The sequence below is a fragment of the Solanum verrucosum genome, unplaced genomic scaffold (assembly GCF_900185275.1).
Source record: "Solanum verrucosum unplaced genomic scaffold, falcon-dt-bn FXZP01000112.1, whole genome shotgun sequence".
Lineage (NCBI taxonomy): Eukaryota > Viridiplantae > Streptophyta > Magnoliopsida > Solanales > Solanaceae > Solanum > Solanum verrucosum.
In genome coordinates this window covers 1,363,531-1,389,809 of record NW_026020441.1, presented here as the reverse complement: position 1 = coordinate 1,389,809, position 26,279 = coordinate 1,363,531, and the positions used below count along the sequence as shown (strand labels likewise).

Below are 26,279 nucleotides of genomic sequence, written 5' to 3'. Positions count from 1 at the left end.
ACAAAGAGGCTTCTCTTTATTTCTTACAACAATTCTTTCTGTGTCAACGCCTCATCAAAAGGTACTTTTTTTTTTTTCGTCAATTTTTGTAGTATATTCCATTATCTACAAATATAATATGGTCTTGTAATTATTTGATGTGTGGTAGATGTCGACATGATGGTCAAATTTAATCAATATATTTGTAAACGATTATCATAAATTGGTGTTTCGATTGGATTAATCAAGTGGAAACATCTTGGTGTTTATTAATGAATGTTTTGGTTTATCAATTTTGGTATGGCCATTTCTGGTTCATGGCTTTTATGATGATTGAAGAGATAATTCATAAATTAGAAATTCGATTTGATTGTTTAGGGACTTAACAAACTATCTCAGATGTGGCCATTATTTGTTCTATTGAGCAAGTTTTTGGGAACAGAAGAAGATAACACCGAAGAATCAGGAACAGACCATTTAAGTTTGGTAGAATCCTTGCTCTTAAAACAATCATTGGGTCGAGATGAATTCCATGGCACAGTGTCCGGCTCATACTTTGTCGATGTGAGTCAATGTTCCTTTTTTCCTACGCTGATATGAAAATTTGAATCTCAGTACTACTTGGTGTTTGTGTAAAATCTAGTGAGTCTTCTTAATATATCCTGAATTTTGCTTGTTAAAAATACGCTGTGTTTGTTACTCTAGGTTCCACATATAAACCAATTACATTCGTGGGACTGCGGTCTTGCTTGTGTTCTGATGGTTTTGAGGTTTCTTGGAATCAAGGATGGTAACATGCAAGAGCTACAAGAGTTCTGCTGCACTACGAGGTACTACTTCAAAGTGCTATGAGTATTTGATGATATTCCTTTATCTAATGCCCCTACCGTTTCGCTCTGTTGTCATGTGATATTAGCCTTTAGTATCTATATTCATTCCATCTCTTTGTTTATCTGTTTTTACTATTATCTTTTTTTGTTCGCTCGAGAAGTAAGAAGCTGATCCTTGTATCATTCATTGCTTTGAGAATTCCCACCTTCTCAATAAGTGTTGGTCAAAGTTGAAGTATTCACTTATAACATTCTTAGGATGTCGATTATAGGTACTGTACAAAAACGAGAAAAGGATGTTCCCAATAGGAATTTGTTTTATTTTCAATGTTTTGTATAAACTGATGTGGGATTCTTCTATGCATCATTTTTTCTTGGATGTTCCGCTGAAAGTTTTGGATCTCCACAGTATTAAATACTCCCTTGTAGTCAGCCAATGCTTTCACACTTTTGTTTAGGTGCCAACATGAGAGAGTGATGATAAATTAGAAATAAGTGAACTAGATGTATGCAGAATTTCATTGCTGATATTTCTATTAAATGAATATAGTATGCCTTTATGATATTTTCGGAGGCAAAAAAACCTAATTCCCCTGTACCTACGAACTTTAGAATGAAAGATTCTGCCTGTTTAATCATATCATTCCAGGAAAATAAATTCTTCTAATCCCTGTATATTGTGTCATGGTATCTCCAATATTTACTTGTCATACATGATTTTTGAGGGTCTTTTGGAAACAACCTCTCTACCTCCACAAAGGTAGTGGTAAGGTTTGTGCACATTCTCCCTTCCCTAGACCTCACTCATGGGATTTCATTGGGTATGTTGTTGTTATTGTTGTTGTTGCATGATTTGCCTAAAGCATGTACATCTGCCATGTTGCACCAAAAGCTAAGCAAAAAAATATATTTGTTTTTTGACATTAATGATTGTACTCTTTCCATCTTCAATAACATGCGTTTCTTTCTGTCGAGACACACCACCAAATTGCAGCAGGTGAACTTTTCATTCTAGAGATTGAACTGACTGATAATTCTTAGTAAAATATCCCTTATGTTTCTTAAATAGGAACTAGTTAGTGGTATTTATTCATTCAAAAGTAATATTATAATATTGTAGCCTCAAAATTTTTCTGGTCACTTGTTTTCCCTGCTGCAAATTTTGCTATGTGAGCATAATAGTTGACTAAGAAATTTATTGAAAATCAAGGTTCTGGTATAATTCATCTTATTCTCTGATTATTCAGTACCTCTATTTATTTTGTCATTGGTATATCACAGTTTTCACTTGAATTTTCTGCTGGATTGAATGGGATCAAAGGAAACTATCATCTACCTCTTATATGACCAAGATGAGATGATTTTCAAATATAATCACTGTTGCTTTCATTTTTTCCAGTATTTGGACTGTTGATCTGGCGTATTTATTGAAGAAGTTTGCTGTCAGTTTTTCCTACTTCACAGTAACATTAGGTGCAAATCCAAGTTTTTCTGTGGAGACATTTTACAAGGTATTGTCCTTTCTCATAAAAGATTTGTAGATAAGAGATTTCACACTGTAAATTGCTCACTCTCACATTGACATTCAGTTTGAAATGATGCCACTGACCTAGCAAAATGTGAATTAGGTTGATCCACTCCTGACATGTCAGCAACTTAATACCATAATGTTTTGGCATAATACATAAACAGACACTCAAACTTGGCATGGACACCCCAACGCTGAATAAATTTTGGATGTGTCTAGGTTTTTTTTTTTTTTTTTTTGGATGTGTCTAGGTCATTTTGTAAGTTGGAGTATTCAACTGACAGTGGAGACGAGTGGAGAGACGAGTGGAGGTGTCTAGATATTCATACTCAGAGTTGGGGTGTTTACTTGTCAGCTGAGGCCAAGTTTGAGTGTCTGTTTATATATTATGCTGATTGTTTTTTTTCAATTAAGATCCAGATATTTTCTTATATCCTCTAGATTGTCAGTTCTCTGTATGTCAAAAATGTCAAATTGCATGTTATGTGCTTCTAACGTCCTCAATTGCTAACACTCATATAAAATATCAATGTGTGGAAAAACGTAAGTTATAGACAATATGTTGATGTTTACTCTCTGACGAGTGTAGAATTAAGATCTATGTGATGAAAGAACTATCATAACCTGATAGAGATGGCTCTTTCCATGATTTCATTTATTAATTTTCGAAATTTGTGTTTCATAAAAATTTCACTTCAATCTCATTCCACTCTAACTTCTCTATTTGTATATCAAGTACATCAGGACGTTCATGTCACATTTACTACGTAAAACCATCTAATCTTCTATTTTTGGCTTCTTTTTATTCTTTTCGCTCTTTGCATATGTAGTGTTATAAGTTGTGTTGATTTGGTACAAAAGCAGGAGTTATAGCAACTAAAAACATGATATATGTGAAGCTATTGAGGCTGATGTCAGGAAAGATATGAAGCCTGCTTGTGGTGGTGGCTTGCTCTGTGAAATTTGGTTTCCTTTTTTCTGCCTCTGTAAAGCTCACAACGTAGAATATTTGCAGGAGCAACTGCCCAATGATCTTGTCCGAGTGGATATGCTATTTCAAAAAGCACGTGATGCTGGAATAAGTATAGAGGTAGCAATTTATTTCCAGTCAATAGTTGATATTTTGCAGGGTTGCTAAAATATAACCAATTTCATCTGAATTAGTTTTGGATTTACTACAAGTGTTAAGAATCAGGAGATTTGAGCTTCCTGTTTGTAATATGTAAAGAACTAGTTCATAATGGTGGAAATCAATGATATTATTCTTTACTAATAAAAGAATACTTACAAAACTAGTTGGCATTTAACAGTGTTGGCTTGCAAAGTTAAAACTAAGTAGAGATGAGAGAAAAATGTAATCATCTTTTTTTAAACCATTTGTTGTTATAAGCCAAAGATGAACATTACTGGACGTAAAGTGCTACATGATTTGCTCTTTATTGGTAAACATGAATTGTGGCTTTAAGAAAGTATAACTTTTCCTGAAGGGATAGCTAGTGTCATTTTCTTAGTCTTAGAGACTTAAACTAGCCCTGTCATAATAGAAACCGGGATTTGTTTTTTTGAAAGCATAATTACATAAATGAATAAATGTGTTCACTTTTGTGGTTTTGGTCTCGCTTATTATTGTATTAGATGAAGCATGTCTTCTGTTTCAAATAAAAGCTACAAAGATGAATTTGAGAGCATGAATGCTAACTTATCAGCTTACTCTCTCTAGCCCCACTATCATGATATTCCCTCTATCCTAATATATGTGACACACTTTTCTTTTTAGTCGGTCCAAAAAAGAATGACACATTTCCTTATTTGACAAATATTTAATGACACTATCAACAGTTTACCCATTTTGGGTCCCACTTATTTGGCAGGAAGTCCACAAAGGTGTACTTTTTTTTATCTAGAAATTCATTTATTTTAGGGATAGTTTTGAATCATTGCAAAGTCTTCCCATATTTCTTAAAAGCTTTGTGTCCGGTCGAAACTACATCACATAATTTGGGACGGAGGGAGTACTGACATAGGGAGTAGGGTATGTTTTTTTTGTATATAAACACTTACATAGGTATGATATGCATACAAAAGGAAGCCTATACATTTGTTTTGTTACTATTCTTGGCTGAAGAACAATCTTTTGCAGATACAGGCTAGGGTGCCTTCTTTTTTTTTTTTGGAGAAAGGTAACAACATTAGGGCCAGGGTACCCTATAGGATGTATAAATGAGATACGATAAAGGGCGGGCTTGACAAAATTTGTTGAAAATAACCTTAACTTAAAAAGAATCCAGTGGGCAAAGCTTTTGTTGCCCAAGGCAAAATTTATGCTCACAACTTATGTCCAATGGGCAACAAAAGTTTTGTCCATTGGATTTTCTTAAGCGAGGTCATTTCATAAAAAAATTAAAAATTGTTAAGCGCGGTCAAAAGTTCAAGACCACCCCTTTTGAAGGTCATTCCTGCAAATCACTCATACAGGATGGGGCCTTCTAGTTGAAGTGATGATGGTGAATCTGGAACCGTTCGTAGGGCCTTCAGGTGGTGCCATTTTGAGGTTGTATGATGAGAAAAGGTAACGTGAGATGGTTTATCCGTGCCCTACATAGACCTCCACATTGTAAGTGTTACACTTTGATGACATGAGGTGATAAAAGGAAACATGTCGAATCCAAACTCCTATGGAGAGCAGGTGTCATTACTTAAAAAACGACAGATTGCGTTGCCTTTTTGGTCAAAATTGACGAAAAAGCGACATAGTCACTTTCATCACTTTTGTCCTTTTTAAAAAGCAACGGACAACGTCACTCCAAAACGACGAACAATGTCGTTTGGGTTGGTTGATTTTTTATTTTTTTTTGAAACAAGTGACGCTGTCCATCGCTTTGTTCTTCAATATGAAGAACAATGAAGAACAAAGCGAGGACTACGTTGATTTTCTAGATTTTTTTAAAAAAAATGCATAAAAGCGACAAACAAAAGGATCCAGTCCATCACTTTTCTGCAACATTTTTGACATAAAAAATTGACAGTTTTTGCTGCCCACCTGCAGATAAAATTCAATTAAGCCCATTCATAACATATCAAACAAGAAACATTATACACAAAATATATAATAACAAACTTAATTAAATATTCATAAACACTAAAATCATAATTTAAAGACTTATAAAGTCTTTCAAAATTAGTACAAAATTCTAAAATGTTCACTAATTAAAGGAACGCTAGTTAAGGGGTGGATTCCATGTATTCATCTTCATCACTGTTGTCGGTGTCATCAGTAGGAGAGGACCCTTGAGAAGCATGGGATGTAGTAGGTAGATGAGCGAGGTTGAGTGCTTATTTTTTGATTTGCTCAACGGTTTGGTTCATGCTTTTTTGCTCAGCAACTCTTTTTGCCTTAGACGCTGCCAATGCACGTGTAAATTCTGCCATTTGCTCTGACATAGCAGCTATCTGAACACCGTCAAGTGCCTTGGCTTGGCCTAACGATCCAATACCTTCTAGACCTAATTGGAGTCGTCGTACATTGTTCCGAGAGCCCATTCCATAAATTCTTTTCTTTTGTGTCCCCTCTACCACTTTTTAGTCCAATTTGAGAGGATTCTTTAAGCATGAGCTGAACCAAATTGCCCATGTCAAGCACGTGGCGCTCATACTCTCTCTGCACACACACACACACACATATATATATGCACTCTTTATCTTAAAATTATAAATTAAATAACTTACATAAGTTTGTTCGGTCCTTTCTTCCACCAACTCATCCGGATCCGACTTATTAAACTTCTTCTTCACATGAGTCCTCTTGAAAACCTCATTATGAAGGGGAGTTCACCCCATTCTTTTTCCTATAAATAAAAAAAGAATTTTAGACAATATTAATCAAATATTATTTAACCAACTAATTTATTTAAAAGTATGAATTAGAAGTTAAAATTTCGAAAACTTACCATCTCCCTCGTAATTGTTCCAACACTCTTTGCACCTTTGTTGTGCAACAAGCCACCCTTAAGACTGTTTCTAGGTTTTATGGCTTGTTCAAACACAACCTTGAATTCATCCGTGTTCCAATATTGACGCAAATCCTCAAAAACATTTGGGAAGAGCCAAGGTCCAGGTGTGTCATTATCCCTGACTCTCTTTGGCCAGCTAGACAATCTCACGTTGACCTTCCCCTCAAATATGGTCGCAATGACTATATTGTACTTCAGCTTCTAAGTACACAGTCTAAAAAAAGATTAATATTAAATAATGAATAAAGTAAAGTATACTAAAAATATTAAACTTAGCTAAAAAATATATAACTATACATATATATATATACCTTAAATTCATTAAACATTGTCTGTTGTATCCTGTTTGGAATCTCGCCCCAAGAGTGATTGGCCTCTATATAAAGCCTCCTAATATTCTCCTATAGAGCCCTAACAACATGAAGACACATAGTATAGATGTTAGTTCATGAATATATTAGTGTAGTAGAAATAAATAAAATAAAAGAAATTAATAGATATCAAAACAAACTTACGATGATCAATCCGACTCAATCATCACTCTTACCAAGTTTGTCCCTCTGCCCAATTGCTAGCTCAAATGTATCATGTTCCTCATCGGGTGTAGCAGCAGGTGGAGGTGAATGTGATACTCCAGGATGTACATAACGCTGGGTCAATGAAGGAGCAACATCCATAGCATCTGACACAGTACTGGAATCTCTAAGTCTCATGCCAGATAGGTGAGGAGATGTAGCTGTGGGAGATGGAGTACCATATGATATCCTATTTGTTAATAAGGGTTGTGGTCGACGGTAAACCTCTGTAGGTAAGATAGTGTAGTGACGTGGTGGCAAGGACTGCGAAGATGAAATGCCACGTGGTCGACAGTAGTGACTACGATATGCTAAGGGATCCGTAACACCAAATGAATTAACATATATATGTGTATCAGTATTACGCGACTCCGGTGTAGAAGAAAGAAGTCTTGGGATAACCTCAGGATCTCAATAGACCTTCCTGAGGATATCCTAGTACTTCTTTCTTCTGCGCCAGAGCCTTGTAATACTAATACACATATATATATGTTGTTCCATTTGGGACTACGGATCCCTTAACATATCATAGTTAGTATTGTCGACCATGTGGCGCTTATTTTTTCTTCGCAGTCCTTGCCTCCATGTCGCTACACTATCTTACCTACAGAGCTTTATCATCGACCACAACCTTTATCAAGAAATAATATCATCTGGTACTCCCATCTCCCACAGCTATATTTCCTCACCTATCTGGCATGAGACTTAGAGATTCCCGTACTGAGTCATATGCTACTCCTCTATTGACTCAATGTTATGTATATCTTGGAGTATCACATTCACCTCCACCTGTTGCTATACTTGATGAGGAGCATGATATGCTAGCAGCTGGATAAAGCGACAGACTTGGTAGAGTGATGATTGAGCTGGATGGATCGTCGTAAGTTTGTTTTGTTATTTATTAATTTCCTTATTTTATTTATTTCTTCTACATTAATATAGTATTCATGAACTAACATGTTTATTATGGTCTTGCAGGTGGGCATCCTTCAAAGGATGTTGTCAAGGCTTTGTAGGAGAGTGTTAGAAGGCTCTATACAGAGGCGTATCACTCTTGGGGTGAGATTCCAAACAGAATATGGCATATGATGTTTAATGAATTTAAGGTATATATATATGTTTAGTTATATATTTTTTTAGTTAAGTTTAATATACTTTACTTTATTCATTATCTAACACTACTCTTTTTTTAGACGATGTGTACTTGGAAGCCAAAGTACAATATAGTCATTGCGGTCACATTTGAGAGGAAGACCAGCGCGAGATATTCTAGCTGGCTAAGGAAAGCCGGGATAATGATGCACCCGACTCTTACCAAATGTTTTTGAGGATTTGTGTTGGCATTGGAATACAGATGAATTCAAGGTTGTGTCTAAACAAACTAGAAATAGTCTTAAGGATGGCTCATTGCCCACCGGAGGTGCAAAGAGCGTTGAAACAATTACGAGGGAGGTGGTAAGTTGTCTAAATTTTAACTTCTACTAAATACTTTTAAATAAATTAGTTGGTTAAATATTATTTGTAGGAAAAAGAATTGGGACGCACTCCGCTTCGTAATGAGGTTTTCAAGAGGACTCATTTGAAGAAGAAGCGAAATGAGTCGGTGGAAGAAAGGACCGAACAAATTTATCTAAGTTATTTAATTTAAAATTTTAAGATAAATAGTGCATATATATATGTTGATGCTAACTTTTATTTTTAATATGCTGAGAGAGTATGAGTGGCACATGCTTGACATGGGCGATTCGGTCCAGCTCACGCCTGAAGAGTCCACTCAAATTTGGCTGAAAAAATGGTTGGGAGACACAAGGGAATAATCTATGGGATGGGCTCTCGGAGCGATGTACGACGACTCCAATAAGGTATTGGATCGTCACGCTAAGCCGAGACACTTGATGGTGTTCAGATAGCAGCTATGTCGGAGCGAATTGTAGAACTTACACGTGCATTGGCAGCGTCTGAGGCAAAAAGAATTGTTGAACCAAACCATTGAGCAAATCAAAGAACAAGCGCTCAACCTCGCTCGTCGGCCTACTGCTTCCCATTCTTCTAAAGGTTCTTCTCCTACCGATGACAATGATGAAGATGAATACATAGAATCCACCCCTTAGCTAACATTTCTTTAATTAGTGAATACTTTAGAATTTTGTACTTATTTTAAAGTCTTTATATGATTTTAGTGTTTTTGAATGTTTAATTAAGTTTGTTATTATATATTTTGTGTATTATGTTTCTTATTTGATATGGACTGAATTTATTTGCGGGTGGGCTATCTGCTGTCAAAAATATTGCAGAAAAACGACGGACAGGGTCTTTTTGTTCGTCGCTTTTATGCATTTTTTTCTGCAGAAAAGTGACGCCAACACAGTTCGTCATTTTGGAGTGACGTTGTCCGTCACTTTTTGAAAAGCGAAGGAAGTGACTGTGCCGCTTTTTCGTCGATTTTGACCAAAAAAGTGACGCAGTCTATCACATTTGGCCGTTGATTTTCGGTAGTTTTTTAGTAGTGCTAGTTGGGATTCAGTCTTAATTGTTACGGTTACACTTACAATAGGTTCATTGTTTGACATCCTATAGCTCGAAACGATAATAGAGGATTCATAGAGCTGATACCAACTTGCTTGTTTAAGCCTGAGGCATAGATTGATTGACAAATCGATCCTTACTTGTTGTGGGGTCAGTTTGGGGCCACAGGATTGGTGTGGAGTATATCATCAGACTATTCTTCTTCCTTGTAGTGGCAAGTCTCGGAAAGCCTTGGCCACAGGGTGTGACCTTATTGAGAATTGGTGTGAACTAATTATTTGATTTTGTGACTAGTGTTCATCACAGTTTGTGAACTCCCTTATTTAAATAGTACTTCTCTATGCTCTTGTTTGTAAGCAACTTGTGTAGTGTCAACTCTAACTTTGTTGAATTTGCACTGCTTTTATTTTCTCAATCTACAGGTTCAGGATCTTAATTTGCTAACTATAGCTCTATGTTTATCATCCTATGATATTATACATAAACATCCTCCTTTTCCAGTGCAGATCAATCAGCAGTGAAGAGATCTCTTTACTGATCTTGTCTGGAAATTTTCTTGCGATTACTTTAGTTGATCAGTACAAATTAAGGTATAATGTTCATCTTTTATTAATTTCACTTTTTACCTTCCCTTATATCTTCCTTCGTCACCATACACAAGAGAGAGAGGGAGAGATCAGTCAGATTTTTGTCTTACATATATGAACTTTTCTGCAGTCATTCTTGGCTAGATGTTTGTGCTTCAGATTTATGCATCGACACCCCAAACTATACTGGTGAGAAGGTTCTTCATTCCTTCTCCTCATATGTGGTGTAACTTTTCAAGTAGAGTGGACTCTAGCTAAAAAAGCATTTGGGAGGTCAAAATGCTTGCTTGTATTATGACATGAATTGACAAACAGATAGCTTCATTGAAAAATGTCCAGATTCCTTTAATCTCTTTTCATCCTCATTTGTATATAGAACTAGTTTAACAGGAGAATTAGTATTTTTTGGAAGGTCATATAAACTCATAAGTATGCCATAAATAACATATCGATTACATGCAAATTTTTTCTAAATCAGGTATGTAAGTTTATTCAAACCTGGGGTGATAATTCTTAAATATTAGGAAATTCAATGTTGAAAGATGAAACTAAATAACTCAGAAGCTTGAAACAATTATTGACAACTATTAGAAAGTTCACTAATAAAACATTGTTTATATCTTAGTAAAGGTACAAAATTATCATTTCGTTAGTTGCCAACTGATATTTTCATGATGGGAAGACTTCTATTTTTGTGTAAATTCTATCCTTCTAAGCGTCACTAGCATGGGGAAATGTAGTACATGTTGTTTCTTATCTTTCAACTTATTGGTTTGCTGATGAACAGAAACTCCCACCTTTTCTGTTTGCTAAAGTGTCATTGGACTGTCTTGGCATTCATATGGCATCATTAAGTGGCATATAGGCTTAATCAATTAGAAAGCCAGTTAAGTCAGACAATGAAATGATTGACTACAAAATACATTTCTGATCTGAGTACTAATCTAATGGACCTCCGTCCTCTTTGAGTTATTGCATGATTAATAGAATCCTGTTTTCTGAATCATGTTTGGACAGGTCATTATATTGTCATCTGTGGCTATGACACTGACGCAGATGAGTTTGAGATTCGTGATCCTGCCAGTTCAAGGTTTTTCCTAGTTACCTTTTGCTGCGTCAACAAAAAATCATCTCGTCTTTTCACCATGAAATTAACAAGGAACTTACAAAAGGACCTTTCCTGATAGAAGATCTTGCCAGTACTAATAATGACTATTTTAACTTTCATGCATTTCCATTTCATGATATTTTTCATCATAAAAGTGGAAGATGAAGGTGGCCCAGTGGTTTGGGCTTGGGACTTCCATGTTGGAGGTCTCAAGTTCGAAACCCCTTGCCAGCGAAAGCAAGGGGTTTGCCTTCTAGGTCAAGCTCGTCGCACCGGGCATGCCTAGTGCGGGTTACCTCTCCTATGTGGTTTGCGAGCTATTGCATAGGAGCGGGGGTTTTACCCTGTGTGCACCCAAAGGGTAGCGGCTGCGGGTTTCCCTTGTCATTAAAAAAAAAAAAAGTGGAAGATGAAGGAGTTATTTTTAATTTTGTTTGTCGGTGGATGTCTCTATTAAGATATCAATGCTCATGTTACTTGGATTTCATATGGGCTGAGGCAAGTTATTTAGTTTATTATTGTAGAGTAGAGAGCACAACTGGTAACATAGAGACATGGACAAGACAGAGACATCAAAAGGCATGCACGCCTACTGAACATGTTTATGTTTTGGTGGTTGGTATGGTACTGAATAGGAAAGGGGTTTTCTCCAACAAGGGGGAGATAATTCCTAAAACTCAGGGAAAACAAGTCGTGAAACATTTAAAGTTTTCTGTTTTTTTTTCTCCTAAAGGTATGATTTTCATGGAGGTTGTCGAGTTTGTGATAGGATGTTTAAATGAGGTTGATTTGGCATTTTATAGGACATCCTAAGGAATACAGAGCAGATCAGTGCAAAGTCCAAAGATCACCTGACAAACAGAGGATAGTGATATACGATATGTTAACTTGGATGGGGAAGGTCCACCAGATAAATATCTTTTTTCAAAGAGATGATCTTCTGAAGTGGTCCTAAATACTTACAATTGTCTCCTATATTCCAGCCATGATATCCAGCAACGTGAGTCTCCTGAGCTTTGTATATATCCATTTACATAGAGATGACTGACACAATTCATGGAAGCTTTGGAGTAGCTAGAGGAACATTATAGTGTGTACTGATTTTAGTTACTAAGGCATGTACTAAAGAGTAGTTGGAAAATAGAAGGCTTAACTCATCTGGCTAGTTTTGCACCAAGCAGTTAGTTAGAATTAGTTCAAATCATCCTTGACTGGGCTACAGCCTCTGAGAGTTACCAAGGCATGTACTAAAGAGTAGTTGGAAAATAGAAGGCTTAACTCATCTGGCCAGTTTCGCACCAAAGCAGTTAGTTAGAATTAGCTCAAATCATCCTTGACTGGGCTATAGGGTGAGGAGGTGGAATTTCTCTTAGTCCTAGCCCTGTCAAAATGTTGGGATAGTAGACTGTAGCAGGAGAGTTAATTTGACATTTCTTCAATGTTTCATCCGACACACCAAACTGTTAAGTCTATTGGGTTGCTCTAAGTCATTTCTGAGGGAACACATACATGTTGCATGGTTTTATTGAGCAGATATACTTCATTTGAAGGTCCATGACAGCTATTAATATACTAGGTAAGAGAACATGAAATCTCTCAATTTCCACCTGGATATTCCTGTATCTTTTCTATGACTGTTCTAGAAGATGTATGATTTACCTTAAGGATGAAGGAGTATTTTGTTTGTTTGAATAGAACTCTTCTTCAGAATCTAGACTTAAACTTGTTATTTTCCTTGTCTTTGTGATTTGATTTATCCACCCAAGAAATTTATTCTTAATTTGGTGGTGTAGTAGGAAAGTGAGTAGCAAATTTTATCACTTAATAGCGCGATTCAGAAAGCTAAGGCAAATAGATGGATTAGGGGTTTTATGGCATCCAACAAAGCTGGATTGGGATGGATATTTCTCATCTGCTATATGCAGATGACTCTCTGATTCTGTTCGATGCTGAAGTTGATCAACTGAGACATATTAGACTGATTCTTACCGTCTTTGAAGAAGTCTCAGGCTACATGTCAATTGGAGGAAAAATCTGATCTTTCTTATCAATAATGGTACCTTAGATTCATAGGTTGGCAGGTCCTTGGCATGTGAAGTTGGTAGTCTGCCAACTGCCTATCTTGGCCTAGAACTGGGGGCCAAAAACAAAGCACTGGAGATATGGGATGGTGTGATTGATAGATGGTGTGTTAAGAGACTGTCTAAGTGGAAGACTCGATATCTCTCGCTTGGAGGCAGAGTGGTCCTAGTAAATAGTGTTGGATTCTCTTCCAACTTATGTGATATCCCTTTTCCCTCTATCAGTCAAGGTGGAAAGAAGGTTGGACACTCTCAGAAGGAATTTCATTTGACAAGGAAACAAAAAGCTATTCACTTGGTAAACTGGAAGACGGCCATCTCAAGCAAAGCACATGGCGGTTTAGGCATCAGAAATTTGAGGCAACGCAACGAAAGTCTCTTACTTAAGTGGCTGTGGAGATGGAATAATTAGCACCAGACTTTATGGAGGAAGGTAATTGATTTTAAGTATGAAAAAGTCTCCCAGTGGTGCACAAAGGTGGTGAAATTCCCCTATGGTGTAAGCAATTGGAAATCAATCTCTACACTATGGCCTTGTTTTTTTAGCAACACAGAAATTCAGCTAGGAAATGGTAGGAGGGCTGCCTTTTGGGATGATAACTGGATAGGATGTGGCCCTCTAAAATACCAATATCCTGACCTATATCTTCTAGCAACAAATCTTCAAGCCACAGTGGAAGAGACGAGACACACCAAAGCTGGAATCGAAACCTCAGAAGATGGCTAAATGATTGGGAAGTGAACAGTGTTGCTGGACTGCTAGATCAACTGGAGCAGGTTCAAGGTTAAACAGTATGTGAGGATTCTCTGGTATGGAAAGGTTCAAGCTCCAAAATTTTCTCAGTAAAATCAGCTTATAGTATTTTGATGGGTACTTGCCATGAGGTGACGGGATGGCCATGGAAGCTGATTCGAAAAGTAAATGCACCCTCTAAGGTTTAATATTTTGTATGGTTAGTGTCTAGAAAAGCATGTCTAACTCAAGAGAAATTAAATGAGGAGGGGTTACCTGTTGAGTTCCAGATGTCACCTGTATGAAAAAAAAGGTGAAAGACAATTCTCTCATTTGTTTCTACATTATGTTGTCACAGCTCAACTATGGCACATGTTCTTGTGTATGACCAAAATGAATGGGTCTAAGACAGTAAACATCTTGAGATGTTGGAATGGAGTAGTTGATGGTATTAAATGGTGGCAACTCATCCCAGCTTGCATTTGGTTGATAGTTTGAAAGGAAAGAAACTCTGGATGCTTTGACAATACAAATAACTCCACACAGAGAGTTAAACAGAACTGTATATTACTTTCTTTTTTTTTTGGAGTAAAGTATGTCCTGCAAATGATAGTGAATCCATACTCGAAGTTACATAATCCCTTTATGTTTTTGTTAGATCAAGGGGATTGTAATACTCTGATTTACTTTTGGAAGTATGCATTTTGTTTTCTTTACCATCACCTTATGTGTTTTTTTTAATAATGAAATGTTACCATTATCTAAAAAGAGTAGCAAATTTTATCTATGATAAAATGAAAAAAATTCCTTCTTCAAAGAAACCAACTTTTTATTTTTTGAGTTTTAGGATTCTGCTTTAGGTTGTTTGAGAATCCAGTTAGTTTATAATTGCATTAAGTTTGAAAATCTTATGCAGGAAATATGGAAGGGTCACCTCAAAGTGTTTAGAAAAGGCCCGCAAATCCTTCGGAACTGATGAGGATCTTCTACTGGTAAATTAAGCTGTTTTTCCAATTTTTCTTGTGACATGAAAGAATGAAGGCCCATCTACTCATACTTGTTGCTGATTGAGATACCTGTTTTAGTATCATTTTATTTAATCTGACACTTTATTAAATTATTGATGACTATGCAATCAAAGTCACTCTAGGTATTTGGTTTGCAAGAGCATCCATTGTCATAAGGCATCTATTTATTGTTTTGATCAGGAAAACAAGATATAGTAAAGGGGCATTCCGAGATTTGTGATAATCAGTTTTTCCTGGCTTGTAACTTTATGGGGAAGACTCATTCCTGTGTGGACACTAGCTAGCTAACTACTTTGGATTGGATCATTTGATAAAGAAGTAAAAAATGTATAAAATATTACAAGAGCTTTAATAAAGTAAGAAGAACAAATGAAATCTCAGAACATACAGCTGATTTTGCAATACCCCTAAACTACTGGATGCATGATAATGATAAAGATGTTTATCATTCTTTTGGTATATGACTAGCTATCTACTCAAGTCTTTCCCTTATACCCCGTAAGGTTATGAAAGTTTTAATCAAATATGATTATAACCTGCTAAGAAAGGAAGTGGTATTCTACAGTTTGCTCTTCTTTTCCCTTGTTTTTTTGGAATTCAAATGTTGAAGATATATCGATGATATTCTTAAGTTTTGATCTCTTGAATGCAGATCCGTGTAGAAAGAGAGGAGGCTAAATGCAGCCATCATGATCATGGTGATCATTGTTTAACGCAGTTACTCTAAAAGTAAACTGATCAATTTATATTCCGTTTTGTTGTTGTGTGTATTCTTTAAGTTAGGCAATAGCAGCATGAACATATAGGGGATTTTCAAAGAATCCTTATAGTAAGAATTTTTAAGAAAGCTAGGGTCTCCTCGATGCAAGTGGAAACGGAAAGACTCTGTGCTCTTGATGATTGACATAAATACCTTGTGAATTTGTTCCTGAATTGAGAATATATTCAATTAATATATACGTGTGAATATTATAACTGTTTTTAGAATATCCACATATAAATATATATGATCCCATTAATATTATAAACTAATAATTTTTAAAATTACAAAAATATTTAAGACAATTCGGTTAAATATGATTCTAGTGTCTTTTGTTTTTTGTTAAAATTTAAATCTAGTTGAAGTTTATCTCTAACGTTTCTTATTGCATCAAAAAAATCCTTAGTTGTCTTCTCAAATTGCACCAACAAAATTGTGAAGAGTTCAAGACGTGATATATGCTTCCTTATGCCGTGAGTTATACGTAATTGGTTCCAAAGGTATTGTATCGTCTTCAACTTCATCATCACTATTGTTTTCTCCGAAGGAAACCACAATTTCTTCTAAATTCTGGACCTCTGAACATGTGTCACTTTCACTCAAGTAATCTAACAGACTATTGACATTCATTTTATTGCGGTAACTGAGTTTATTAATCATGACCTCATTGTCATTCATTTTATTGCAGTAACTGAGATTATTAATCATGACCTCAAATTCATGAATGTTGTTTTCATAAGAGGGTTCATTTAAATTTCTTGAGACTTAATCACTCAAAACGATATAAACACGAAGTTGAATGAGGTTCGAGCTTATTTTTGATGTATTGAAATCACTAAGTCACCCAATTCTAACCATCAAGTCCCTCGACCATTCAAAAGAGATGCCCAGTTTTACATCATACAAATATATGTACTCCAAGGGGGCATAATCATACTATATTTACTCACTCTTTCAAAGTAATTAGTTCAATCATACCATACATATCATATTGTCATGACCCACCACTTTGCCCTTCAAATTTGGCATAAAAATAAGGGGGAAGAATCTAGAGTTATGAAGAGATTAGTGGAAGACTCTAGAATTCCCTAGATCTTTTCTTAGAAGACTTTAGAAAGTCTTAGAAAATATCTTAGAAAGCTTTAAAATTCTCTAAACTAGTAGTAGAGAATTCTAGAAGAGGGACTAGATTGTAAATAAGTAAGGACTTGTGTAGTAATTTTTATTTACACTTTAGCCCCCTAGGAAGTAGTATAAATAGAGGGGCTCTCATTTGTAAATCATTCAACCAAGTGTAAAACATTCCACAAAGTAATACAAAGCCTTCTTTCAAAGCTCTCTTGTCTTTCTTTTCATTCTCTTATCGATCTTAGTTTCAAAGAGCTTACTTGAGCTTACAAGATCTTGAAAGATTAGTGAGTAAGTTGTCAAGTGCCGCATGGATAGTGAGATTCTAAGTCAACCAAATGTAAAGCATTCTACAAAGCAATACAAAGCCTTCTTTCAAAGCTCTCTTGTCTTTCTTTTCATTCTCTTAGAGATCGTAGTTTCAGAGGGCTTACTTGAGCTTACAAGATCTTGAAAGATTAGTGAGTAAGTTGTCAAGTGCCGCATGGAGCTTTAGTGAGACTTTAAGTCCGTGACAATGTGGTATCAAAGTGAAGGTCTGTCACTGATGGAATGGCCAACGAAGGAGACTTTAATGCCGCTAGCACCACCAACGTCTGGCTGGATGGTGGAAAGAAACTCCACAAGGGAAGCAAGAACCTTAAGAGTACTACACCAAGCGAGGCGCTAACATCTCACCCACCTTCGACCACCGAAGCAAGTGATGATGACTGTGGAGAGGATCCCATTGACGTCACACCCAGAAAGGAGTAGTGGATCGCAAGGGTTGAAACAACAAGGCAGACCGTGGAGATCTTAGGCAGGCGCGTGAACGAGGTCGATGGCAAGTTCAAGACTCTAGAAGACTTCACCTTTGAAGAGAAAGACAACATCCGCAAGGAGTTAGAGGGCCGCCAGCGTGCTGAGTTCGAGATGAAGGAGGCTATCACTTCATTAGAGTGTCGGCTCATGGTGGCATTAAGCACAATTGAGACTATGAAGGCCGAGATGAAAGCACTCAAGGAGGGCTTGGAAGTTGGAGGATCATCGTCGTTCGATCGAGATAGAGAAGTCAGGGTCGAGGCTCCCAAGTCACCTATGTTTAAAGGCATCTGTGACGCCCAAGAAGCGGAGAACTTCTTATGGCACTTGGAGAATTACTTCAAATGTAGTCGGATGAAGAGCGACGAAAACAAGACCAACACTGTCATGTTGTATCTTTCTGAGATGGCCATGCTATGGTGGAGGCACAAGGAGTCCGAGATAGGGAAGGGGCTTTGCACCATCAACACTTGGGAGCAATTTCGAGAAGAGTTCAAGAAGGCCTTCTTCCCTAACAACGTCATCTATAAGGCGAAACGCAGTTTAGGGAGCTGAAGCAGATGGGAAGCATACACACATACATGAAGGAGTTCACCACCCTCACACTTTAGATTCCCAATCTCACGGATGAAGATATTTGTTCCACTTCATGGATGAGTTGCAAAATTGGGCTAGAATGGAGTTGGAACGCCGATAGGTCAGGACTATCGATAAAGTCATCACGCAGGCCGAAGCTTTACAAACTTCAGGCATGAAAAGCTTGACAGAGCCAGAAGAGAGGAGATAAGAGGTAGTCATGACCAAGGTGGGGGAGATCGTGGCAAAATGGAAAAGCAGCGGTCACATCCCAAGAATCATGATACTTATAGGTTCGATGGCAAGAAGTCTGGACGCCAAAGCGACACAGAGAGGAAGCTAGAAACTACAAAGAGAACAGTTGCTACATATGCAGTGGGTCGCATGGCTATGCAAGGTGCCCTGAATTGAAGAGCCCAGGGGCGGACCCACCTTATAGCAAGGTGTGTCACCCGACACTGCCTCTTCGATTTATATATATATATATATATATATATATATATATATATGTTGATCTGTTGGTTGGGCGCATGACTTGGGTGAAAGAGGTCCTAAGTTCGACCCTCAACAAGCACATTTTTTCATCCTAATATATATATATATATATATTTATTTATTTATTTTGGTTGGGCGCATGACTTGGGTGAAAGAGGTCCTAAGTTCGACCCTCAACAAGCACATTTTTTCATCCTAATTGAAATTATTCATTATTTTTTATGAACTTAATTTCATGAAAACTTTTCGTTAAGAGTTGTAGTAGTTACTTAATTTATGTTTATTAGTACATCTTAAGTAATTTTTATAAATATAATGTTGCTATATTTTTTTTAAAAAATGTCGACACCGTTTACAATTTTTTTTGTGTACGCTACTGAAAGAGCCTTGGTGCTATCCTGCGAGAGTGGAAGAAGAAGGATGCACATGAGCAAGGACAAGGTGCAAAGATGACATAGTTGGGCTTGATAGGACTATGTGGAGCCATCACGAAACAATTAGGGAAGCTGAGAGAATACGACACACAGTATGTCGACATCACGATTAATGGAAGACCCGCTCGTGCTATGGTCGACACGGGTGCAGAGGCTAACATTATGACCAAGACAGAAGCAACAAGGTTGGGGCTAAGTTACAGTCCAAGTAACGCCCAACTCAGGACTGTCAATGCACCACCGACTCCAGTGTGTGGAGTCGCGCATGGAGTAAGCATCACACTAGGCGAGTGGCAAGGTAAAACCAACTTCATTGTCGCTCGTTTAGATCTCTTTGACATAATTCATAGGCAAGAGTTCTTCCAGTAGTGTTGCGCGATGATCGATCCTTACCTCCAACAACTTTTGGTCATGGAACAAAAAGGATCATGTATGGCGCCCCTGGTTAAGGTACCCAAGATGGAAGGACAAGTCTGACTAACAACCATGCAACTCGTCAGAAGAAGGAGTCAACGTTTACAACCACCATTGCAAGTTCATAAGAAGATAATGGTGCTAAGGTGTCCTTGCCACCATGCATGGAGAAGGTTCTAAAAGAGAACAAGGACGTGATTCTAGAGGAGCCGCCAAGACGCTTACCTCCTAGGAAGGATCATAAGAATGAGCTAGAAGAGATAAAGAAGCAGCTGAGGGAGTTGCACAAGGGCATTGATCGAGTCAATGGACAACTGGTTGCACATGCGAGAAGACAAGGCTCGATTGACCATGCAACAACAATGTGCGCGGTCATCGCATCAATAGGTGGGGGAGAGTGTCATGACCCACCACTTTGACCTTCAAATTTGACATAAAAATAAGGGGGAAGAATCTAGAGTTATGGAGAGGTTAGTGAAAGACTTTAGAATTCTCTAAATCTTTTCTTAGAAGACTGTCGAAAGCCTTAGAAAATATCTTAGAAAGCTTTAGAATTATCTAGACTAGTAGTAGAGAATTCTAGAAGAGGGACTAGATTGTAAATAAGTAAAGACTTGTGTAGTAATTTTTATTTACACTTTAGCCCGCTAGGAAGTAGTATAAATAGAGGGGCTCTCATTTATAAATCATCCAACCAAGTGTAAAACATTCCACAAAGCAATAAAAAGCCTTCTTTCAAAGCTCTCTTGTCTTTCTTTTCATTCTCTTAGTGATCTTAAAAGGGCTTACTTGAGTTTACAAGATCTTGAAAGATTAGTAAGTTGTCAAGTGCCGCATGGAGCTTTAGTGAGACTCTAAGTCTGTGACAATATGCTTGTCATTAGTGTGTTACTTAATCAATTAACGCACCAAATGGTAGGATCAAAAGTCTTTTATTGTTGTAATATTGACTAAGGGGGACGAATATAAATTATTAGGTAAAATAGTGACTACTCTTCTCGATGCACTTTAAAATACTTAAATTTCATACTTTAGCTCTTTTCCTTTACTGCAGCTACTTTCAACCTATGTTCATGCTTCCTTCCATTTTCATTTTTAGTTTTTTCCCTCTCTTTCGGTCACTTATTGCTAGCGAGGATATTTTATCAATTTTTTTATTTTCTGAATTTTCATCTTTCTTTTGTAACTATTTTCGCACTTCTTGGTTACTAAAAAAATTTAAAGCAATACCTCATTTACTTCTTATTACCACATCACCCAACACTTCTCTATGTTTTACTTCTACTCTTTTTTCCCTCCATCTTTCTCTAAGTTTTTTCCAATATCAAAGTACATAGGAACTTTTGGATCAAATTAAAAATGATATCAATCAAACAAAGGAGAATTGGCTCAGGTAATCTACGTAGTTTTCCAAAGAAATAGTTTGTTAGGTACGAATAAGCTTAACTAAGGACATTATAAGGGTTGATATAACAATTTGGTCAAAAATATTTGGCTTCCAAAAAAATGACTTGACCATATCCCACAATCCAACTAAGCTAAATTTTTCACACACAGAGAGCTAGTTCCAATTGTCTAATAGGAAAGAATCAAAACAAATACTCATCTCACATGACATAATTGTTTAAAAATGGCTCCTTAAGACTTTAGCCTTCAGAACATAGCCAAATTGATTGTAATTCATTATTAAGTCCGTCTTTTTAGAATCAAGTTATGGAGCATGTGTGTCTTTACTTAAGTTTACTTCTTTTATGCTCTTTTGAATAAATTACCTATGAAGTTTAGCATTTTTTCAAAGTCGAGCACCTAGATTCAACTAGTAATGGGTTCTTCTTCCTACTACTACACCCTATGACTAATTATCCTTCTTCTTTCTATTATAATTTAGGACTAATTTCCCCTCAAGACGGTCATCATTTGTTCGTCATAAAGAAAATTCACTTACTATAGTTAATGCAATCCTAAAAAAAATTAGTCGATGAAAAGAGACTACTCTCGAGAAAAGCACCAAAAATAAAAATCGAGAAACCCAAACGAAACATGTACAACAGTACATAATTTCTACTAAAACATGCTTGTATATACCAAAAAAAGGTTCCCTAACTATCTTTAACATGTAAACATAACTATATAACTCAATAATAACAACAATACAAGGAAAAAAGAGAGATCATGTCATGCCCCGAGACTATCCTTAGACACGACACAGTGCCTAAAGCTATAAGTGATCTCAAGCTATAACCTCATGGTATGTCATGACATGATACTAAGATTCACATACTAAGACGGGGAAAAATACTGAATGCGGAAGTAAATTATGAACTAATTGTCTGAAAGTATCTAATAGATAAGTTGCCAGGATAAGCCCCCAACTAACTATAATGTTTGAAAATAGAAAGTAGTACTAAAACAAAGATAAAGGTCATCCTCGAAGAATGAGGACTCACCAAGATACTACTGGTAGCTGATCAGAGATAGTACTAATCGCAGGCTGGATACTGAACGTCAGAACCTATATTATCAAACAATACAAACGGAAAGTATACGATAAGTACTTTGAATGTACCAAGTATGTAAGTAATGCATGATGAACATGATACTTGAACACGATGAATTCTATAAAACATGTTGATGTAATGACCAAGTTAAAATAACATAAAACTGAAATATACTGAACTGAGATACATAAGTACAAGGTCATGCAATAGCTGAAAGTCTGACTGTTGGATATACTAAAACCGATATAAATCATGTGAGCTACTACATAAAATTCAGTGTACTGCCCCCACACCAAAATGAGGATGTCCAATACTTGCCAAGGTAAGAGACCTAAAAACTATGTGGATCCACTAATATGATGTGTCAATCAGGGCTACATGAACCTATGCACGTAGTTCTGAGACTTAGAGATTGCTACTAAAGGTTCACAGACGCTAACCGAAATCCTTCATTCCCAAATTTGCTCAGCACTAAGTATAAATCCTAACGAAAACAAACACATAATCTGGAAACAGTAACAATCTGATAATACTGAATCATACGAATAACTGATAAATACTGAGTAGCTCATAAATCATGATAACTAAAAGTATACTAAGAAATACTTTATCTGAAAGCATCATATGATATATCATGAAAATCTGATAATTTGATATATACATATGAAATTGCATAATTCTAAATCATGAAAATACTTGTATACTTAAGGTTCATGAAATTAACATAAAAACACGGAATTCATAAGTAAACACATACAATTAAGGGTTAATCATGAAGAAAAACTTATGTACATTGAAAACCCATGAAGATTATAGAACCCTAATTTGAAGAATTTATGAAACTTGAAAATCTGAGGTTTCTTTGGGAATCAATGGGTGAAGGAATACCCATTGATGAAATCTCACATACCTGAAGTAGAAACCTTGGCTTGATTCTTGAATGAAGACTTGAAGCTTGAAATCCTAATTCTTTCTTTGAGATAAGACTTTAGAGAGAATGAAATTGATTTTGGGAAAGGTAGGAGTGAATGAGGGGTTAGGGTCACTAGGAATCACATAATCCCACTTAGAATAGTTCAAAACGATGTAGTATATGGATTAAAAGAATGGAAAAAGACCAAATCAACCTAGTATAGAGATTAAAAGAATGGGAAAACACCAAGACACCGATAGAGCAACTTAAACGAGACAAAAACTCGAAATTCTCCCCATAAGCTTCTATCTCGCAACACACCTTCTAACCATAACATTCTATATTAATGATCCCTTCACGCCAAGTTCGATATCAGGAGTTTTACATACTCAAATTCACTTCCAAAAAGCCCTATAAATTTCTTAATGTATTAGCTACTAGAAAATATGACTCAAGCTTAGAAATAACACCCAATCCATTCTCGGATTTCCCTTGACCTCCGCTCGCTCAAATTTTATTTGAGACAAGCCTAGGCTAAGATTTTCAACTCACCACCCAAAAAGTTTTTTGGCCCAAATCTTTCACCATTAATTGGTCTACCCATAACGACTGGAAAGGATCATTACAACAAGTTTGCTTTATTTTTAAAAAAAATTTCCACGTAATTTTAAATGGTAAATAAATTTACTTTTAAATAGTAAAAATGTCTAATAGGTATCTCCCTGATAGTTTAAGCCTGTAACTGAATTTTGAGATACATTCAGGAGAAAATCTATGTCTTTTCTCTAAGATAAAAGCACACATACGAGGATTGTATATTATTATATAAAAGCACGCATATTAGCCGTAGGACTTACAGGCATGTTCTATAGAAGCTTTTGCTTATGTTGTGAGACCAAAGGTTCGTACCCAGTTTGGGGCAAACTTTTTTATAGTGAGACTTTATGGTTAAAAGGCATGTATGCTCTCAGCTTTGGTAATGCATATAGGACACGTGTGCCTACTTATTCAACTTTATACAAGTATAAATTCCTAATGTATCCACATATGATACGTGTGTCTATTTATTCAACTTATGACATTTATTCAACTTTAAATAAGTTTAAGTGTCTACTTATGCGCACCCAAAATTAGAATCATAGATACCAGTTGAGGTCAATTTAAAGAGTACGTTTGATATACAATATTAACTTTAGAACCCTTGATCTCCAATGAGACTCAAATAAACCAATGAGCCAAGGCTCTTCCATGTTCACATAATTTGATGACAAATTCTACTATATTGTTTTTATGGTGTACGTTGTTCTTCAAATTAAGGTAAAGTGGCACACAGAACATTTAAATTCTGGATCCATCTCTGTCTTTGAATACCAAGTGACGAGTAGCTTAATGTCAAATATTTACAAGGCATGATACACACAATTTGAGTTCCCCTAACATTCCTTGCCTTGCAAGTATATATAGAGCATCTGCTTCTTTTCTTCTTTAGGTTAGGAAAGAACATGTATGTGTGTGTCACAATTTACAGTCTAATGTGATCAATCTGAAAGTTATCGTAGTTACAGTACTTTTCCCTATGGTCTTACGTATATGACATATATGGTATATGAAGTTATTCTATTTTAATTGATAAAATCGAGATTAAGAAGAAGAAAATCATTTTTTACATTTGTATCGATTAAAGTAATTTTAAAAGAAAGAAAACAATAATAATATTCTTTAAAAATAATATTTTTATTAGTGTATTTTAAAAGAAAATAAATAATATATTTATTCGAAAAAAACATTTTGACCTATTTAGTAACAATAGGGTAATTTTGGACCTAAATATGGACGAAAGCATTTTTGGATCAAACTACAAATAAATGACATTTTTACATTTCGCATAATTTAAAAACCTTTTTGACATTTCCGTATTATATATATTGTTTGTGGGGTAAAGGAATGCAGCTTTTGTTAATTATGAGGTTAACGTTATAATGAAAAGTTGATTAAATTTTTCACGTGATTCACGGAGCTAGTTGGGAAGAATCTTCATTTATTCAAAACTTGGCAATTGAAAATTACATTGGAGATCATTTTGTAATTACTTAAAATGAACAATTCTACATGTCACTCGTATAAGTTATCTTAGGATTGATTATTTTACTTGTGTAACAATTAACATGTCATCTCTTAAGGTAAAATATTTTTCAATTCAACTTATTTTCTTCAAATTTAAGAAAAATGACTTTCCTTCAAAAATTAAGGAAAACATTTTTTAAAACTCTCTTCCAATTTCATATTACAATTATTTTTTTTTGAAAAAATAAATTTAAAGATTTTCAACTTCAATTTTTTATTTTTTATCCACCCCTACCCCGCCAGCCCCCAACCCCCCAAACAAATAAAAATAAATTATAGTTTATTTTTAAAAAATATTTTTATTTTTTTATTTTTTTATTTTTTCACCACGCCCACCCTTGACCCCCATCAGCCCCACCCCCACCAAAAAATAATAATTTAAGTTAGTTTTTTTATAAAAAATATTTCGAACTTCAATTTTTATTTGTTTACCCCACCCTTAGCTCTACCCCAGCCCCCTACCACCCCCCTACCACCTCCCCCCCAAAAAAATAAAAAAATTAAGCTTTGTTTTTAAAATAATATTTCCAATTTCAAAATTTTATTTTTCACCCCACCCCACCCTCACTCCGCCAGCCCCCCCTACCAGCCCTCCCCCCCCCCCCACCCCAAAAACAATAAAAATAAAATTTAAAATTTCCTTTTAAAAAATATTTCCAATTTCAAATTTTTATTTTTTCACCCCACATCAAATTATGTTTGTTTTTAAAAGATATTTTCAATTTCAATAATTATTTTCTACTTTCTAGTAAAAATAAAAGATATTTTTTCAAAAATATTTTTCACTCATAAATTTAACACTAAAAAATATTTTCTACTAACCAATCAAACATGAGAAAATAAATCAAATATCTACTTGTGTTTCAGGAAAACATTTTCTAGAAAAATATTTTTCTTTATACCAAACACACCCTTTATTGCAAATCATTAGTCAAATATTAAACTAATGAAAAGTAGAAAAGTCGGAATTTATATATATACATATAGAAAAACTATTTAACTAGACATATTTTAGTGTCATATATACTTATCACATGACCCAAAAGGAATTTAATTTGTCTTAGAAGTTTTAACCGCTTTATTCATGGGGTAAACAAATGTCACGTAGACAACTTCAATGAAATGAGAAACATATATTTTTTGTCAGATCA

The 26,279-nt window shown here is 35.7% G+C and overlaps 2 protein-coding genes across 4 annotated transcripts in view; one reads left to right on the top strand and one right to left on the bottom strand.

Annotated features, from left to right (window-relative positions):
• LOC125808474 (uncharacterized) overlaps positions 1-26,279 on the bottom strand; it is a 62,749-nt gene that overhangs the window by 2,820 nt on the left and 33,650 nt on the right. Inside the window, exon 1 of one of the 3 annotated variants that reach the window (XM_049488179.1) lies at positions 4,792-4,795. The exons of the other annotated variants lie outside the window; for them this stretch is intronic. The gene's annotated coding sequence lies outside the window, so the exon portion shown is untranslated. Of the gene's footprint in view, positions 1-4,791; positions 4,796-26,279 lie in introns of those variants that run through there. 3 annotated transcript variants of the gene reach the window in all.
• On the top strand, positions 18-15,959 carry LOC125808445 (guanylyl cyclase 1). The gene is made up of 10 exons (XM_049488146.1): positions 18-61; positions 358-543; positions 685-809; positions 2,209-2,320; positions 3,353-3,427; positions 9,950-10,038; positions 10,166-10,224; positions 11,053-11,125; positions 14,874-14,949; positions 15,638-15,959. The coding sequence occupies exons 2-10, from the start codon at positions 379-381 to the stop codon at positions 15,710-15,712; spliced, it is 849 nt and encodes a 282-aa protein (XP_049344103.1). The 5' UTR covers positions 18-61; positions 358-378; the 3' UTR covers positions 15,713-15,959.